A 19,835-nucleotide genomic window follows, 5' to 3' on the forward strand; every position below is an offset into this window, starting at 1 on the left:
GGTTTCCATCTGTCACGCGCTCTGCTCCTCTATGCAGTCCAGATCAAGTTGCTCCCAATGTGAAGACTCTTCCATTCTCCTGAATATTGTATAGTGTGGTCAGTTGTCTCCAATGAGGATCTAAGTAGGCATGATATATTATGCACATTCCAGTAACACCTAGAGCCCCCAACAGATTTGGCCCCATTGCGCTAGGCACTGTACATTTTCAGAGATGGTCCTGCCCCACAGATTCCTAATTTCAGCTTTAGAAAAGCAAGCTTTTCTAAAACCCAAGTTCAGTAGAAATATTTCCTTTTTTTTTTTTTAAAAAATGACGTCACTTAAAAATAAATATTCCCTGCAGTTTTGTGCTCAAAATGTTGTTGTTCTACCAGGATCTGAAAGTGAAACTGACTGTGAATCAAAGTGAAACTGACTAGTCCTTTGTAGTGGCCAAGATGACATTAAAACATGATAAAGTCTTTACAAATGTAATTTCTTTTAAATTTCAATTAAATCTAAAGTGTTAGCAAGACAGGTACATATTGGTTTTTTACCCTACTGCACTGCCCTTTTAAAAAACAAACAAACAAAAACCCCTGCTCCTGTAACATATGGTGAATATTTAAGCTTCTTTGAATTTTTCTAAGTCATAGCCTGTCCTCAGGTCCAGGTTTGCTCACTTGCTTTGTTTGGAATGAGTACAGCTCATTTCAGGCAATAAGTTAGCAATAGCTTTTTGGCAAAGGATGGAAGTGTAAGAAACGTGAGGGGAGACCAGAAGCTTCTAGGTACAGATACTTGCTACTTATTTTGACTCTTTCAAAAAGCCTCAGCTGAGCTGCACAGGCCCTGTTAGCACCCTTTGTTTGAAGCTGGGCCGAGCGTTTATTGCAAACAGGTGGCGCCAGTTTCCTTGGCAGTTTTACAAGGAGGAGGTGGGGTGAGGCTACTGTTTCTGGCCACGGTAGGGGCGAGAGCAAAACGTGAGAGGACCAACAGGTCTAACTTTCTGTTGAGAGCAGAAAGCCGTTTGTATGAATTGGGTCGCGGGTATAGAACATCCTGCTGGGCGTTGAGTGGGAGCTGGTAAATCTGCTAATTTAACTCAAGGGCCTTGATTTGATTTTTGCAATGGGATTGCCCACCACGGACTGCGGGGTCTGCGGTTACTGGCAGGTCGAGCAGAGAAAGCAGCTGTTCAGCGAGAACAAATCCTCTGCCTCCCGTCTCCAACGCCTCACGCGAACTAGCGCGAGGGGCAGGGGGGCGATACCCTGAGTACAGAATGTCCAGACCCGGCTTGTAGGTTTCGCGCAGGGAGTCGAACGCGCCGCACCCTTCGTTGCCGTGGTTACCATGGAACGCTCCCGAGCTCAGAGTTCGACAGGGGAACGTTGGGTCGCTCGCTGCCGGGGGGCGGGGCCAGATTGTAGGGCCGAGGGCCTCAGGGATTTGGCGTTTCTGGGGGGGGGGGAGCTGCGTGTCGTTTTAAGGCCGCCTTCGAGAGTGACTAAATCAGCAGGAAATGTCAGTAAACAGATTTCTGGAGCCGGCCGGGGGGGGGGGGTCTGCTCCGCTGCCCTGGGCTGAGCAAGGCCGCGGGCGGGTGCCGTTCCTGGGGTTTTGCGTTTGTTACACGGCAGGGGTTTAAACATAAAATAATTTCCCCTTCTCCCCTCCCCCCCCCCCCAATTTGCGTGCAACGTGACCGTGCACCAGTGCCGGTGTCTTGCAGGGGCAGCCCTTGTTTCGGAAACGCGCCGCGCAGCCTCCTCGGGGGGGGGGGGCCTTGGTGGGTTTCATTCGCCGCGGCGCAGGAGCCCCCCCCCCCCCGGGGTTTTATTCCCACTTGACGCACCCCCATCCCGCCCCCCCCCCCAGGTGCAACCAGCTTCCCCGGCTTGAAGGTGCCTTTAGCTCCGAGGGTCTCCGCCTCCCAAACCCCGCCGCTTTGTTTCCCCTTCCCGGCGGGCAGCGCTAGGTCCCGGGGGGGTAGGGGGGGCGCTTCCCCCTTGCTGCTGATCCTTCCCAGCTGCGGGGGGGGGGGCTCATCCCCAGCGGGGGGAGGGGGGCGGATCGCGCCTGCCAGGGTGCACCGGCTCCGGGCGTGTGCAGGTGTCAGCCGGTATCACACTGTTATTGTTGCCAAATAACCCCCCCCCCCCCCCCCCCCGCCGGGGGCGGGGGCCGGGCCAGGACTCTGACGTCAGGCCGGAGGCTGGGAAGATGGCTGCGGAGAGGCGCCCAGGGCGGCGGCGGCGTGGCTCTGCTGGGCTGGAGGGTGCGTGGCTGGGCCCCCGGGGCCGGGCCCCCGCCCCGTCCGCAGCGCGCTGAGCCCCCGGGGCCGGCGGAGCCCCCGGCGGCAGCCCCGGCCCCGGCCATGAGCGGCTCGGAGGACGCGGCGAAGGAGAAATTGCTGTGGAACGTCAAGAAGGAGGTGAGAGCCCGGGGGGGGCGGCCCCGGCCCCGGGGGGGGCTGCGGGGTTCGGCCGGGGGGGTCCAGGTTCCCTGCCCCGGCCCCTGGCGGAGCAGGGGGCATAACGGGGAGCAGTGAAAGCTGCCCCCCCCAGTCTGCGGATCAGGGGGGTGCCCCGTTTGCAGTCCCGGGGTGCGGCAGCGCCCCCCCCCTTAGTGCTAGCCCCCCGTGGGGGGGGACGGAGGTCTGTGCTGGCCGGGGGGGAAATCGGTGCACCGGGGGTCTGGCGCCAAGGACGCACCGGTGCCACAAGGGGGCTGTGGCCGAGCCCAGACACACCCCCAACCCCAGCGCCTTTGGGGGATCAGTGAACCCCCCAGGCTCTTCCCGCAGTGGCTGGGGGAGGAAGCGGTGCAACACCCCCACCCAGCGCCTGTCTGCCCTGGGGAGGGTCAGTGGAATGAGCATCAAGGGGCTTCCCCCCCCCCCCCAGCAGCTCCTTAAACTAGGGTGGGGGGTGAGCCTGGGCACTAAGAGGGGAGAGAGCAGGGTTGGGGGGACGTGCCCGGTTAGCTCAGGGGGCAGCCCAGGCTCAGCGGGAAGGGGAAAAACTCCTCCCCCCCCCACCTTGCCTCCGGTGACACTCCCACAGTAATGGGGGATCAGAGACCGGCTCATTCATAAAAGAAAGATGGAGACGTGCCCAGAAGGGTGCCGCTTCCGGATCCTTACGGCAGCGTCTTGACCTGGCCCCGTGTAGGCTCTTCGGGGCAGGGACTGGCTCACGCTGGGGGTGGTTTAATCGGTGCTGGATACGATGGAGTTCGGGCACATCTAGCGGGCAGCCGGGCCCAGGAGCTCTGCCGGGGGCAGTCGTGCGCGGGGCGCTTCTGTCGTCCCTCCACTTGTGCCGCCTGCTGTGGGTTAGATCGAAAGTGCAGCCCCGGTAATGCCGATTGACGTCCACAGAGCCGCAGATGCTGGGCGTCTGCACCAGGGTGATCAGCCGAGACGAGCCCCAGGTCAGGCTCTTGCTGGAATCAGTCGCGGAGCAAGCTCAGGCCTGAGAATGATGTCCCGAGGCTCCAATCCTGCAAATAACGACACCCAGGCCAATTCGGAGGCGCTGACGGGGTGAACACCCCCTACCCCCCACAAGGTTATTGCACTTAAGGGTCCGTAAGCGGGGGAGTCAGGGGGGCAAGCCGTGGCCTCAGACCGCGCTAGCAGCGGCTGGGCTGATAGAGTACAGGATCCCTTTAGGCAGGGGTCACACACGAAATCAGTGCGACTGGCAACGCTCTGGACTGCTCTCCAGCTGCATGGCCAAAGTGCTGCTGAAATTTGTCCTGGCTGACCCACTATACAGACGGAAGGGTGGCTAGCCCATGTTGCAACCTGGCGCATGAGGGCAGGGGCCTGTTCCTGTACAGGAGCTCCTGGGAGTCCACCGACACTGTGCGGGTAAAAGAGAGGGGAGACTCCCTAGCTGGGGGACTGAGCGGGGATGAGAACAGTGTCCCTGCTGGTAGCAGGGACTGGAATTTGCTCTCACCGCTAACCCCCAAGAAATGTCTGAATTGCCACTCCTGACAGATGCCTAGTATTAATCATGGGAGTTGTCCGGTTGTCTTGAAGAGCGCACACCCATGAATGAAGTTTCCTATGGATTTAAGAGTTTGCAGGATTGGGACGTTAGGGCTTGTCTACACTTAAAACGTGGTAGCACTTCAGTGTAGACACTAACTACGCCAGCGGGAGTGTGGGTAGTCCACCTCCCCACAGACAGTAGCTCCGTCAATGGCAGAATTCTTCTGTCAGCCTGGTGCGGTCTCCATGGGAACTTAGGTTGACTTCACTACACTGCTCGGAGGTGTGGATTTTTCACACCCCTGAGCGACGTAGTTATGCCAGTCTCATTTCCTAATGTAGACCAGGCCTTAGCGAGCGTAAAACGTCGCTATCTGAGGTCAAGAACATGATCCAGGATCCTGTTTGTGAGAAATAGCACTGGGCGAGTTCTATGTATTCTTTCTATTTCAGGATTCATAGGCCCAGGGCCCTGTTGATCTAGGCACTGTGCAAACACAGAACAAAAAGATGGTCCCTGCCCCAAAGATTTTACAATCTAAGTAAACGCTTTGGCCAAACGCTCCGGCTTTTGTTGCCAGTGAAAAATCAGGAGTCGCTGCTGGATTTTTGGTCTCAAGTGACAGGTTTAATATTGCAACAAAAAATTACGCTTCTGATGTGATGAATTTGTTTAATCTATTTGCCAATAAGGCTGAAAGAGTTAAGAGTTTGCCTAGAGTAAATAAAATAAAGCTCTGGCCAGATTGAATTAAAATGTAATTTCCCTCCAGGAGGCAATGAATGGGAAACAGAGGCTTTGTTCAGCTGCAATTGTTTAACCCTTTCTACAGTTGCCTTTGTGACTTAGCAAAATAAGCAATCCAAGAATCTATCAGATCTGCACAGCCAAATTACTGAAGTTCATTTCATAATTGTATTCCGAAAGGTGGCATTAGTGGGGCCAAAGTGCGGCTGCAGTTCTTAGCAAAAACTTTACCAAGCTGCCCCTCCACTTCAAGAAAGGAAATTTTGGAGAGTTGCATCTAATCTAATCTATTGGTTTTATACTGCTGCAGTGTCCAAGCCCCTTCTATGTAAAATCAGTAGCAATAATAAGGTTTCTAGTGTATTTCGTAAAGGGGTCATTTTGGGTTCTAGTGGCTGGAAGATGAAGTTGAGACAAATTCAACCTTGAAATAAGACTTAATTTCCGAGCAGCGAGGGTAGCTAAACATTGGAACAGTTTAGCAGGGGAGGTGGTGAACTCTCCATCACTTGAAGTCTTTAAAATGAGATGAGCTATCTTCCTAGAACGTGGGTTTTAATCCAGCTTCTGTGGGAGATTCTGCAGCCTGTGTGTACAGGAGCTCTGACTGGATGGTTGTGTGGTCTGTTCTGGTCTTAGAGTCTGAGAGTCTCCCTGTTCGTTCCCTTCCTTCATGGGCCAGGGTGAAAACAGGAAGCTCTGCATTGCCCTCAATGTGCTCATAACTCTGCTTTAAAATAGTGACTATATTCAAATCAAATCTCATGCTTCAGGTAGATGCCTGCAAGGGTCAGGAAGGAAATTTTTTCCCCAACGCACAATTGGCCTGATCTGTTCTGGTCTTTTTCACTTTCCTCTTTCTTAAATGCTTGTCTGCTGTGTCTTCATGGGGCCAGGGTCCAACTGATCACCAGATCTGGGATCAGGAAGGGATTTTTCTTACGGGTCAGATTGGCTGTGACTGTGTGTGTGTGGAAGAGGAGGGGGGAATAAGGCATGGGAGGGGGTTGCCTTCCTCTGCAGCATGGGGTATGGATCGCTTGCTGAGATCATATGGGCATATCTCATCTAATCAATCCCCTGCTGTTGCAGAGGCCTTGGTGGCACCTCAGTCTCTCCTGTTCTGTGCCTGTGTCACAGTTTAGTCTAACTCAAGTTACTGGGCCTCATGTAGGGGTATCTGGGTGCAATTTAATGGTCTGTGATATACAGGAGGTCAGACGAGTGATCTAATGGCCCCGTTTGCCCTTAAGCTCTATGAAACTACGAATCTGGCCGTAACTCACTCTTTTGCATAGATAAAGCTTTTATAAATCTCTCCACTCCTTTGTGGTATTACAAAAACATCACGTGGGGTTTTTTTTTCTGTGTTTAGGAACAATGTTTTTGGACATTCACATCTTGTAATGATGCTTCTTATCGTTATGTGGTAGTTTGCCTAAACATTTGTATGGCTGTGATCCGCTCTTGCTTAAATTAAATTAAGAAGGCTTGATCCTGCGTTCTTCGGGCACCCACAGTTCCCCGCTCTTTCAGCGGTTGTGCAAGGATTGGGTCCAAAGCATGACCACGAGGGGAGGGGTTTGTTTAGGGAGAGGCTAAAAAAGGCCAGTTTTGGAATCTGGGGAACCAGGGGTTAATTAGCCCTGTATTCTGTGGTGGGGTAGTTAACCCAGCATGAATCAGAATTGCATCCACATGAAATGGTGGGGAATAGACAATATTCCATTATCAAAGGCAACAATCTAGCACGTGATTAGTCATCCTCTGCATTTATCAATATTTTCACTAGCTAAATTAAAATATCTATAAGAATTTAGGGACTAGCAGACTGGATCACACCCAAGGTCCTGTTAATCCAGTATCCAGTCTCTAACAGGCCTGTACCAGTTGTTTCAGAGGAAGTTGCAAGACACCCTGCAGGAGGCAATTAGGGGTTAGCCTGCCCACAGGGAAGATTTCCTCCTGACCCACATTACTAAGAGATTGTATTAAGCCCTGAAGCATGAGGTTTTATATCCCTTTCAAAACTCTTATAGTCTCTTCAACCAATTAAAGTCATCTGACTGCGGTTTTGATCTTGACAGCAGCAGAGATAAGAGAGATTTCAGCAGTATCTTGACTTGACAGCCCAGAAAAATGGCTCTATTGATACGGAGACAGAATTGGGCATTGAACAAGGCTCAGTGATGAAGCCGTGGCTGAGCCGAAGTCAGCTTGCTTGTTGTAACTAATTAAGAATCTTAGTGGGGCTGGAGTTGCAAGGTTCCTGCTTCGTGCTTTTTCTTTTCCCTGACAAACCAGTCCTCCCGTGGTGCTAATTTCGCCCGTTGTTGTACAACAGACAGTTGCTCTTCCTCTGAACTGTATTAATAAAACCGGTGTCTTAAGACACAGCCTGTTTGTGGCATGTCTGACTTGTGTTGGGTCCAGGAAGCCCTGTCGTGCTGAGCTGGACAGATGCCCAGACTCTTCTATGCATAATTAATAAGGACATTTGGGATATGACCGTTCCTGCCAGTTATACGTTAGAGATGGAAAGGACCTATCAGCTCAGCTGATGCGTGAGCAACAGCATATTTGCGGTTTGTGAATAAGGCAGTAAGAAAACTATGAGCATGACTGGTCTTGGGCAACCGGTTGCGCGTCGTTGGGCCGCACCCGTATCTTGCCCTGTACCTGGCTTCTCTGCCTGTTTCCCTCAGCCGGGCTTTTGTGCTGATTTCCATTCTCCTCTCCTGTGCATGACACATGTCAGATGCTTTTGCCTTCTTTGTACTAAACCAATCTTAGAACGTGGATGTTCTGGGGGAGAGAGTGCAGGACTGGGAACCAGGAATGCCTGAGTTCTGCTGTCAGCTCAGACGCATCCTCCCTCCGTGTCCTTGGGCAAGTCACTTAACCCCCCTGGGCTAAAGAGGGATGATAGCATTGGCCTTCCAGGCGCACTTAGCATCAGGTTATGTAAGGTGCTTTGAAAGTGCCAGGTATTACTGGTCTAAGTGCCACCTATTATTGCTCCTGGACGTTCTTCTGGGGGTTCAGGTGCAGTATAATGTGTGTCCCCCTCCCCCCGCAAATAATGCCTGCAGCCTGGCCTGCTCCTGAGTAGAGCCCCATGAAATGCCTTTTTATTTTGTATAACTTTTCATTTTATTTTTTGGGGAATTTCATTTTGTTTCTTTTTATCCCGGGAGGGGGGGAGTCGAGGATCAGTTCCTGCCCTGGAGGGGGTGGGAGGTGCTGGGGGAGTGAGTGGCAGAGCAAGCCAGCCCTGCCTTCATCCTGCAGTGGTGGCATCTGCCCCACCCATTGCAGCCTGGTGCACAGGGTCACAGCACCACCCAGGTTTGGCCTGGCTTCCCCTCTGTCATGATGATGGGCTGCGGGGCGCGAGGGGGAGGCCGGATCTGAGCAAGTGGTGCTCCGACCCTCGCTCGCGATCTCCGGAGTGGGGCCCAGCCCCATGGGACAGGAGCCACAGTAGCGAGTGCTGCGGTGGGGCGCTTTATACGTTGTTGTTTGTGTTGATTTGTATTTGCAAAAGACCCAGAGCTTGGCTCCTCAGTGCAGAACTCTCTTCGCGCAGACTGGATACCCCGCCTGGCAATTTGCTTTGGTGCCAGTGGCATGGTAAATATCCCGGCAGTCTGTAGCTTCACAAACGGTAGCTGTTCAGCTGTTACATGGACGTGGGGGAAAGGCCGACGGAAGGGAGTGAAAAGCGGGGGAGGTCAGGTGGCAGAGTAGAAGGGCACAGATTCATGGCGGGAATCCAAACCCCAGGGTTGGTTTGTAACATGCAGGTGGGGCCCTGCCATTAGACGAGGCCAGACAAATCCCCACTTCTGAACAGCCACAAATGTTGGGTGGTTTGAAACCCAGACCTGAATCTCTTTACTGAAGCCCATCTTTAATGTACAGGTGTTCTGCTGGGATGATATTGGGTTCACTGCATACTCAGGATGGGGAAAAGCCCAGCATCATTCTAACAGTAATGCTTAGCTCTGATTATATAGCCTTCTTATCTAGAGATCTCTAAGTTCCTTATAAAGAAGGGTAAGTATTTATTATCCCCATTTTACAGATGGTGAAACCAAGGCACAAAACTGGATGTAATTTGAGCAAGGAGCCACAACAGTGCCAGAGCCCAGATATCGTGATTCCCAGCCCAGTGCTGTATCCACTAGCCCAAATGTCTCTTAGCCTCAATCTTCCCCTGAAATTACAGTATATGATGATGTGTTGCTCAAAACATGCTGTCATCTTCATTGGATCAAACTTTGGGGGCAGTAGGAGAGGGAAAAGGACAGGGTAGATTTGATTTAAATCAAAATGATTTGATCATCGTGATTAAATCGAGTCTTCCTGACTAGTGATTTAAATAGTTTTCTACATAAAAGCGCATTCTTGGTGGTGGTTATAACCTTAATACATATTCTTCACAACTCAGAGATGTAGGTTTCATTTTTAGAAGGTACACACTATACATTTTTAAACAGTGATTTATTTTGAAAACTTTTCAGATTAGTTTTACAGCTATATCGGAAAATGAATGAATGATTGTTTGGTTATTTCATTTACCAAAGGTAATTGAAGCAGATATTTATGAAGTTTTTGGGAGTTGAACTATCTCCACTCCAACAGGATGATTATTAATATTTGGACGATTTTCTTGCCATGTTGTATTAGGAGGAGAACATCACCAGACAGACATTTACATTGTTTTATTTAACTAAAACAACAACATTATGTATTCTGGATTTTTTTCTTTAACAGAAAACATATAATATTTTAACAAAACAAGCATATGTCCCTCGCTCCTCACATTTATCTCCAGACTTCTCCTTGTCCAGATCTATTCTGCCCCCCGCAATCTTCTATTCATTGAACTTTTTGAAACTTTGCACTTTTAGAGAGAGGTAAGGGATTGACTTTGTGTACACAAATCTGCAGAGGGACAATAGAGTTGACGTCTGTTATTTCTCACCTCTATATATATATTTTTTTTATTTATTTAAAAATATTTTTGCTGTTAACAAGCATGTTATCTCTGGAGACACAAATCTACAGTTTGAGAACTGCAAAACTAAGCATCTCTGATGGTATCTTCTAGACTGAGTGTGAGTCCCATGGGGTAGGTAGAAAGATTAGCCTAAATAATCTATACAAAAGCCTGCGGAACCCCATAAGATGGGGTCCCTAATCCATGAACTGTTGAAACTCATTTACAAAACTTTTCTAAAACATTACATGAATATACTGTCTCATACTACAGAATTAGAATTTATAATCCCTATTCCATGATGAGATATCTTTGAGCTATAATGTATCTTAATTAAAATTATCTTTAGATAGGATTTTTTTAATAAAATGCCTTTTGAGGAAAAAGCCTATTTAAATAAAAAAAATCAGATTTTTTTTTATTGATTTTTATCCATCCTGGAAGAGGAATAGCCATGTAGCGACTTAGGAGGCCTTGTAGCCTAGTAGATAAGGTAATTTTAGGCATTCAGGACTCCTGGGACACCGGAGACTTGGCTCCTATTCCCACCTCTGTAACTGGCCTGCTGAGTGACCTTAGGTGAGTGATTTCACCTCAGTTTCTCCATCTGTAAAACGGGGGCTAATTAGACTGACCTTCTCTGTAAAGTGCTTTGAGATCTACTGATGAAAAGCCCTATACAACAGTATTATTCTTAGTGAGGTTCAGTCTGCTGCTATATCTTTTTGGAAGTGCTGTAGACATTAAAACTTTTTTTTAAACCTGTTTGTCCGATGACGTTCCAGCCCGCACGTATCTCTATGTTGTAAATGTCTTATTTCCCCCCGTGCGACTGATGCTGTTGATTGAGTTTCTTTTTGATCACACTGAAGGTCATGTCATCCATGCCTAGGGATAAACACATTTATCCACCGTACCCATGAGGTGAGGGCTGCTTTCCTGCTTGGATTCGCTTCTGTTGCTGATACGCTGGCCCCAGCTTTGGTTTGTATTTAGTCTTGTAATGTTGCTTTTGGAAACAGCTGCAGGTGTCTGGCATCTTGTTTTGTTTTCTGGAGAATGTTGAAAAATCTGCCCCGATTAGGCATCATGCTTTGTTGCTTTCTTGACTTTAGCGCTCAGAGATATAGCATCGTAGTCAAGTTTTCACTGTCGGTTTATGATGGACTATATTAAAATTATATGGAAAATCTAAATGCGTTGCTTCCCGCAACATGTCTTATCGGTACTAGAGATACTGGGAGCAAACATGAACGGAAGGCAGTGTGGGCTAGTGTTTAGAGCAGGGATCTGCAAGATGAGATCTGGGTTCTCTTACAGTTTGTCCTTGGGCATGTCACTTAAAATCTCTCTCTCTCTCTGCCCCTCAGTTTCTCTATTTGTGATCAGCGAGGAACTTGGTGTGCTACTATGCTTTACTACGTATTTAATTGGGATACCACTGTGACAGCAAGGAATGAACTTGGATCCTTAAAAACAAAACAAAAACCCTACTACTAGAGTTGAAGAAAAATCTCCATTTTGCTATTAGCAGTATCCTCCTGCTCCTGAATCATAGACTTCTCCCACTTGAGATAAAAGAGAATCCCCGTTCACCGTTAGCGGTATAAGGCCTATTGCACAGTTGAGCAATTCTGATTTCATCCACTCGAGGCCAGTGGTGGTACCTATTAACCAGTTCATTCCAATACTTTCCCACCTTCTTTTGAAGGCCCTTTTGAATGCCTCTGATGTAATGCCCATGTCTGCACAAAATATAATTGTGGGCAAGTATCTGCAAGACGCGTTGGAGTCAAGGGAGAAAAACATCCAAAGCTCTGACCTGGAGTCGGATCACCCTGATCCCAGAGGGAATTAAGTACAGGTGTATCAAGCTCTTTGTGAAGGGTTTTCTGGGAGAAATCGAAGGGATCGTCAGCCCGGTGATCTCTCTCCTCCCTGCTCACAGTGGGAATTGGGACCCTGTTGAGCACCGCAGGAGACAAGGGGCTCCCAGCATTTCTGCTAATGGGGGTGCACATTCTCTGGATCCCCTCTTCCAAGCTTGCCTGCAGCGGGCTGCTGATTTGAAGATGCTACCGCTGGCTTTAATAGGATGTCGTGAATGTTCCTTCTCAGAACGTGGCTCAGAAGGGATGTTACAGACCTTTAGATGAAAGCAAGAGCTGGAAGCTGCCTTGAAAAGGCTGCTGCAGCTTCTCACCTAATCGGGGCAGATTTTTATCTGGCATCATGTATGAATGGGCTAAAAATAGGTAAGGACTGGAACAGGCTTCCAAGGAGATTGTGGAATCCCCGTCACTGAAGGTTTTTAAGAACAGGTTAGACCATCACCCCTCAGAGACGGTCTGGATTTACGTGGTCCTGCCTCAGTGCAGGGGGGCTGGATTGGGTGACCCCCTTCCAGCCCTACATTTCTATGATTCTCCGACTTCATGCTGGGACTGAATTGCTGGCTACATTTGAATCAGAATTTTTTTGTTTGAATTCAGAGCCGTTGCTGGGCGCAGGCTGTTTTGGGCCCACGCCGTCCTCCTTTGCTTACCGCCCAGATGTCTGGAGACATGGGCCCTGTTGCTTTTCTCAGAGCTTTGTTCACGTGACTTAAGCGCTTGAGCAGCTGAGGAACATTACAGGAGAGTGAAGTTGCACGCAGCAGACTGAGCGAGCCAGCCTCGAAATCACTAATGTCCTGCTCTCCCCCAGGCAAGCGAGCCAGCCTCGAAATCACTAATGTCCTGCTCTCCCCCAGGCAATACACCGACACGCTCTTTGTCTGGGATTCACAAAGTAGTGGCACCTAGCTCTTGTACAGTGCATCATGTCAGGAGATCTCAAGGCGGTTTACAAAGTGGATCAGTATCATTATTCCTATTTTTATATAATAGCCGGTGTGCTTTGCCTCCTCCATACCGCATCTCAAGCAGAGCAAGCTTGCTTACGTGGTGTGGTTTGGCTGGGAGTGACTAGGTGAGGAAAGAAGCTCCAAGGATGGCAAGTGAAAACCCGCATGGAGCCCATGGCTTTAACTTTCATGTCACGAAATGACCCAGTGTATTTCCAGACGACACTGCCATATGATGAGCACTGTAGGTTGGCCCTTGACGTTGCATTGAAAGTGATGACTACAGTCCAGGACAAGTGGAAAGCTGGCACATGGTCCAGATTTTGAGTTTAAAGAGAGAGAGCCAGGAAGTTTAAGGCAAAATCGTGGGTTTTGTTCATACCTGTATCTGAGTGTATGAGTTTATATAAATCACTTTTGTCTACTAAACAAATCAGTGACCTGTTTGTCTTAACCCAAACATTGTAATATCTGCCTAGTGCATGAGACTCTGAAAGTGAAACTGACTAGTTCATTTTTATGGTCCAAGCCAAATGGAAGTGTTGAAGGTAGATATCATGTAGGATTTTAAGAGTTAGGGTGGGGCTTTCAAAGGCACCTATGTAACTTTCAGTGAGACTTTTGCTCCTAAATCGTCTAAGTGCCTTTGAAAGTTCCACCCATAGGTTTCCTGTTTTTTGGGTTTTTTTTAAAAAGCTTTGTTTTTAATCCACTTAAGTTTATATTATTATAGGGGAAGCGGGTAGTGACTCTGGTAGGTGGGTTGCCAAACACTTACCATTATAAAAGAATCTTGCAATACTTTTTTTTAAGAGCTCTAACACCTCCATTGTTTGCAGCCTATGAAATTCAGAGCGGGGGAAGCCTTTGGCTAGAGAAGTGCCTTTTCTTTGTCCCAAGAAATTCCATTTAGGTTTTGCTGAGAGAGAAACTCAGACAAATCGCCATGTCTACTCTCTGACTGCATTCCTTGAGAGAATTTTGGCTAAAACTGGTCAGTAAACAGGATGAATCTTTCATGAAATTTGGAGGGGGAGACAACCTTCAATATAGCTTTAATTCTGCCCCCTTATGCATATGCATTGTGGTCCAGCCGTTAATTATATTATCATATACTAATTTTTTCCAAAGGAACCCTGCTTCATTCAGTCACAGAATGGGCGCACCAGGGGTCAGAATTAAGGTTGCAAAGACAGCTTTAAATCTGGTGTTTTCAAGCTTTGGAATGCTCAACTTTGCAACCTAAATAATGTTCTTTGTGGATGTAATCATTAATCACACTCTGTGTAGAGGCTGCAACCCGAGCATTGGCACTGAACGTACACCGAGTAAGAGGCAGCCTTTCCCCTGAAGATTTCATAGTCTACATGGACCGACAGAGGGTGAGAGGGGGAACAGAGACGCAGGGATGTAAAGTGAGGGTTTGTCTACATGGTGCTTTAATCTACCCCGCAGGGGTGTAAATTTTAGTTCGCTAAATGTTCCCTAGTGTATGTCAATGTCGTTCCACGGGTGCACTGGGGAACTTTTAGTGTATGACAGCAGGGTCCCCGTGGGCCAATTAGTGTGCAACATGCTAGTGTGGATTGAAAGTTACACCTCACTAAACCAGGTATAGACAAGCGCTGACTTGCCCAAAGTCAAACCAGCCGGTCAGTGGCAGGGCCAGGAAGTGTCCCCCGATCTCCTGGCTCCCAGTCCAGTGCTCTTTCCACTAGATTGTGCTGCCTCTCAACAATGGTACATATGTAGGATTTCCAACCCGGCAGCATCACTTTATGTAGCTTGCAGTATAACTGCTAATGCCTGACTGTTACATCACACATGTTGCTCTTGTATTCTCCTCTCCAGTCTCAAATAATGTGGTTACCCATCTCCATGGGGGCGTTCTCAAAGGCTGCTTCCCTTCACTCGCTCCTTAAAGCAGCAGTCCATTTCCCATGTCACATTATTTCCAAATCGCCTCAAACTTTAATGATCTTCTAATATTTTTTTTCACTGCTTATACTGAATCTATTGAAATTCAGTTCTCTTTTGTGCCAAGTGGCTTGAAATATATATATAAATATTTTATTTCCCGTCAAACCTTTCAGTTGAATCCTTTTGGAAAGGCTTACTGATGTATTTGCTTTTTTCGCGGGTGTTTCCACTGGTAAAGAATTTATTTTGTTGACTCTAGTAGAGAGAGAGATGTAATATAAATTGAAGATTTGACTCAACTGGGCTTCATGCCGAGGCTGGCTATAAGTCTGTGTTTCAAACGTCTCTCTCTCTGCTGGAAAATCTATTGTGAGAAGGAGGCCCATAAAGCAGGCTTTTTCCAGCTCTTTATTTGCTGCCTACTGAAATGGTGCTTTTGCCATGACTGTACTCAAACCAAGCTCTCGTTCCAGCTGGGAAACGAATATCAGAAGGATAACCTTAGCGGCTTCTCTCCTGAAAGATCCCAAAGCACTTTAGGAACTGGAGTTGTTTTTCTTGCCACTGAAATGCAGCTGCTTCTAGGATGAACCATGGCATCTGTTTGACATCCCCCCCCACCCCACCCCCTGCCGCAGTGCCAAGCAGCTCTTGAGCAGAGGAAGTGAAGAATTGGTCCAACTGAGACTGATGGAGTACTCAGTAATTACCCCAGCTGAAACTGGCCAGGATGCTGGGGTAAATGCTGCCTCTTGAAAGAAAAATGATGTGGATTTTAGACAACAGCAAGTGACCAGAAGCCCAGGTCTGGGTATTGTCCCCAGCACCCGCAACGCTGCAGTGTCCTGTGATAGCCCTCCACCCTGGCGTGATGTATGGGGGGAGTGTCCCCTACTGAATCACCAAGCCTATTTCCTGCAGCACCTCGGCGATCTTTGGAGCCCTCCAATCTGAGCACTAACCTGCTTATAACTTGCCTAGTGTGAGTGGAGTTTCTGCGTCGTGGCTCTTAAAAGCAGACTTGTCACAGCTGTGAGAAACAAGACGAGTAACTTGGTCGTACGCTGTGTTCATATTCAGTCTTAGTGACACAAACACAAGTGTGGGGTACATGGCACCCTGCTGGCACCAGGGCTACCGACAGTGCTAAGTAATTATTTAAGTAAGGCCCTAATCCAGACCCTTGCAACCCGACCCGAAGCCAGTGGGATCCAACCTGCTCTGGCTCGGGCCAGGTCGTCTCCGATCCCCTCCTCCGGCCCGTGGGGTCGGCTGAGTGTCAGCTGCATGCCCTGTTCCTGCCAGCGGCCGGCACCTTGCTTTGCTGTGCGCACTGCGGAGGGAGGGTGCCGCAAGCTGCAGGGCCTCTTGCTCCACAGTGCGGGCGGGACACAGCCAGGTGGTGGTGGCCGGCAGGAATGGGGCACACAGTTGCCACCGCGCTGACCCAGCTGGCAGGAGGCGGCTGAAGGAGGATTGTGGGCCCGGGGCAGCAGGAACCCCCACCCCCGGGGGGCCAACCCCCAAACCTGAGGCAACGGCATTGACTCTGGTTTGGGGGGGAGTTGCTGCCCTTCTGTGTGTGGTGCTGAGCCAGTGTGGGGAGCGGCCAGCTGGCTGGGGTTGGGGAACAGGCTGTGGGAAGATGAAAGGGGCGGGGGGCAATTACCCCAGTGGCTCCGCGGAGGAAACAAAGTCAAGAAAATGGAGTCCAGGCCGGTGGTTAGGCCCTTGCAGCTGGCCCCGGACCTGAACACGACAGGACCTGACTACAAGTGTCGGGTTTGGGTCAGGTATGAAAACAACATGACACACGGATCCGGTTTGGACTGGCCGTGATCTGGAGGGGTTTGGGTCGGGCTTTAAAAATAGGCCCGAGCAAACTTCTAATCCTGTACTGGCTTCCAGTGATTTCAGTGATGCTGCTCAGCCTGGGTGAAGTGAAGCATGTGAGTGTTTGCAGGAGCCGGGCCTTAGCCACTTGCGTTCCCCAGCTCCAGGGAAAAGAGACTTCAAATTGTCCGGAAATGTTCATTTCTAGCAAATCCGGTTTCAGACCCCCCCCGCCTTTAAAGGGTACAGATGGTGGGCCAGCTGCCCTCTGTTGGGCCAAGACACCTCCCTGCAGAAGTGGGCCGGCAGCAGTCCCATGACAATCAGTAGATTTCTCTGTGTGGAAACCCTCAAGCCCGCTGTCGTCAAGGGATCAGGGCAGGGTTAGCTGCTTGCCAGGGGACGAGTTGTGCGCGGCCTCGGGAGCGATGAGGAATTGTGAATGATGGAGGGACTCCGGAGGCCGCACAGGCACGGCGCACAGGGGAGGGTGATGAGGTGAAACGTGCAGATTGAGTGATGTGTGGAAAGCCCCCCTAGGGCTGTGTTTTTCCTGCTGCCAGAGTGCGACCTCTGCCCTCAGACTCCGAGGGGAGTGATTGCCAGTTCGAGGTATTGCAGGTAACCACCTTTCCTTCCAGCAGCTCTTCTGTCTTGTGGCCGGGTCACAGAAGGGACTGTGTGAGCACTTTTCAGCCCTCGACAAGGCACTTAAGCACATGCCTCACTTAGAGCACGTGGGTGGTCTGGTTGTCCTCAGTGGGCATCGTACTGGGTCACAGACCTGGCCCAAAGCAACACCCGCTGCTGTGGCGTATCAGTCGGGGTAGGCAATGATGCTGAGCAGGAAAGACCCGAACGCAGGAAGAAAAGAGGAAGAAATTAAAAGGGGGCGAGAAAACAGCATAGAAAATGGTGCGGAGAGTTAAAGATCCAGACTTCTGTTTCTAGGAGACGATTAGCTATGTCTGTCTTCCCCTAATGTCAGCCCTGGTCCTGCAAACTGTTAGCCGTGCCCGCCAGATTGCTCGTGCACTCACGTGTGAATGGGCGTGCAGAGTCCAGCCCTTAGACGTCAAGGAACGTCTAAGCTTTAGCAGTTTTAAGGTCTGTCAAAATAGCGCCTCGGTTAAGATAAGTAGTCTGGATCTTGTGCGCTAGCAGGGGCTGGGATGGTTACCTTGTTTGCAGGGTTTTTAAGAGTTGTTTTGTTGTTGGATTTAAAAACAAAACCCTAAAGACATCCCTTCTTAGGGCTGGTGTAGTAAACGCTTCTTTAAAACCATCCTTTAGACCGATGTTTGGTGTTCACTTACCTCTGAAGAACTTGGCCACTGCAGGAAGTAGGATATAGAGCTAGACGGAGGGTTAGATAGTGGGGTGGATTAGAGTGATGATGTATAATAATAATACAGTGCACTCAGACACGCACGTTTCATCCAGGGATCTAAACTCCCTGTTCAGAGGTGAGTGTTAATATTCCTGTTACAGAGCATCTGTGTAATATTTTTCACCCCTAGATTACAAAGTGCTATACTCGAGCAGGAAAGTTATGAACATCCTCGTTATCTAATAGCTGGTGAAACGGATGCATATAGAGTTTAGATGACTTGCCCAAGAGCGAACAGCAAGTCAGTGGCAGAGGCGGAAGGGGAATCCAGGTCTCCTGACTTCTAGTCCTGGGCTCTATTTACTGAGCCATGCTGCCCCCTTGTAACAGGAAGTAACATTCCCATTTTGTGAGTGAGGAAACTGAGGCACAAGGACTGAGCGCCTCAGCTCCCCCGATTTAGCTGTCGTTGTGGGTGCTCAGCCTTGGAATGATCTGCCCACAGTGCCCCTCTGAGTCAGTAGCAGTCACAGGAAGCCAAAGCTCTCATTGCTGGTGTCTGATCCCTTTCTGCTCTCATCACCGCAGTCCGTCAGCACTAACAGTCGTTACCATGGTGAGGTTAAAGCATTATCCCTGTTTTACAAAGGAGGCACTGAGTGATGAAGTGACCTGCTCAGGGTCACACAGGATATGTCTGCACTGCACACTCTGACTCACTTGGAGCCCAGCCCCGCTCCCACCTCCTCCCCTCCACACATACGTCAATCTGACTTGGCTCAGCCAGCACTCAGGACCAGGGTCCTAGGTCGCTGCTGGGCGGGTGGGTCAGAGCCCAAGTACTGCTGTGACTGGTCCAATCCCTGTCATTTCGCAGTGTGGACCCAGCTCAAGCCCCAGACCTGAATCAGAAGGTCTGCCTAGTATGGGCTTGGAAACACCCAGTCCACCATCCTGGGTCCCACAGATCTGGGTTTAAATGGAGTGTGACATACTCCCAGGGCATCTGTTGTCATGCCAGGAACTGAACCCAAATTTCATGCTGGTCAGTCCAATGCAGCAAACCAGGGGTTCGAAAACTTTTTTTGCTGGGCCCCGCTTTGAAAATGCTTCAGGCTGTGACGACCCTTGTGATAGCAAATGACTGTACGTACTCACAGGGGCATACTCATGGTATTTCCACCCTTCCTTCTGCGCTGCTGCTGGCTACCTTCAGAGCTGGGCAGCTGGAGAGCGGCGACTGCTGGCTGGGAGCCTAGCTCTGCAGGCGGAGTCACCGCCAGCAGCATCCATCTCTGCCTCCCCATAGTGATTGTAATACCTAGACTTCTCCCTCTAATCCCGGTAATTTTTTTTGTGATCTCACAACACCCCTCCTCCTCCACAGTAGCCTTGCAACCCGCTTTTGGGTCAGGACACCCAGTTTGAGAAATGCTGGTCGAATTGCAAGATCATCCCTCCCTGCTAGCCAACCTTCTCTCCTGGTAGAGCCTACAGCCTGGATTTGCTATGCCAAGTCCCGCTGGATTCAGAGCGGTTCACTAGTTTAAACAGGTCTCTGTGGGGGGCAGGGGGAAGGGGCTAACGTTTCTGGTAACAAGATTAACTTACAGTTTGCCCAGATCTTCTCTAGAGTCTCTGCATGCGTGTCTGTACGGGTTTAGGTGTGAAAAGCCTGATTTCAAGCTGCCAGCAGGCCGCATGGCAGAGGACGGAATAATTCCCTCTCTAGAAATGTTCTCCAATTTCTAGCCTTTAAAAAAACCCAAGAACACTGTTTCTTCGGATCACAGAGAAGAGATTGTCTTGGTTCCCTGCCCCTGGAGCTTCTGGGAATTATGTGGCGACGACGAATAATGTATTCCGGCTTCTGACATTTATCGTCTGCTTTTCCTGCCCTGAAAGCACTTCCTATTAAGGTTCACAATCTCCCCAGAACATTTGTGAGGCTCGCTCTGCCTTTAAATCGCTGTTGTGAGTAGAGACTGTGCTGGAAATGGCCTTCTGCGGCGATATGTAATTATTTTCTCAGACCTCTGACCTGAGGAGAGATTGCCGGGTGCTTTTAATACAGGTAACCAAATGGGGAATCAGAATGTTTTGCTGTATCTTATTGGTGGGTCAGTTCAGAGGGAAGTCGGACAGTTCTCTGGAAACGCCTGA

General features: G+C 49.5%; 1 protein-coding gene across 6 annotated transcripts in view; it reads left to right on the forward strand.

Moving 5' to 3' along the window:
* Window positions 1-2,158: 2,158 nt before the first annotated feature.
* The window catches only part of SGSM2 (small G protein signaling modulator 2), a 143,843-nt gene continuing 126,166 nt past the window's right edge, over window positions 2,159-19,835 (forward strand). For all 6 annotated transcript variants that reach the window (XM_073316038.1, XM_073316040.1, XM_073316041.1 and 3 more), the window contains exon 1: window positions 2,159-2,422. In XM_073316038.1, coding sequence (XP_073172139.1) covers window positions 2,366-2,422 — 57 coding nt within the window. In that variant the 5' untranslated portion in view covers window positions 2,159-2,365. The remainder of the gene's footprint in view (window positions 2,423-19,835) is intronic.

Source organism: Lepidochelys kempii, chromosome 17, assembly GCF_965140265.1.
Source record: "Lepidochelys kempii isolate rLepKem1 chromosome 17, rLepKem1.hap2, whole genome shotgun sequence".
Classification (NCBI taxonomy): domain Eukaryota; kingdom Metazoa; phylum Chordata; order Testudines; family Cheloniidae; genus Lepidochelys; species Lepidochelys kempii.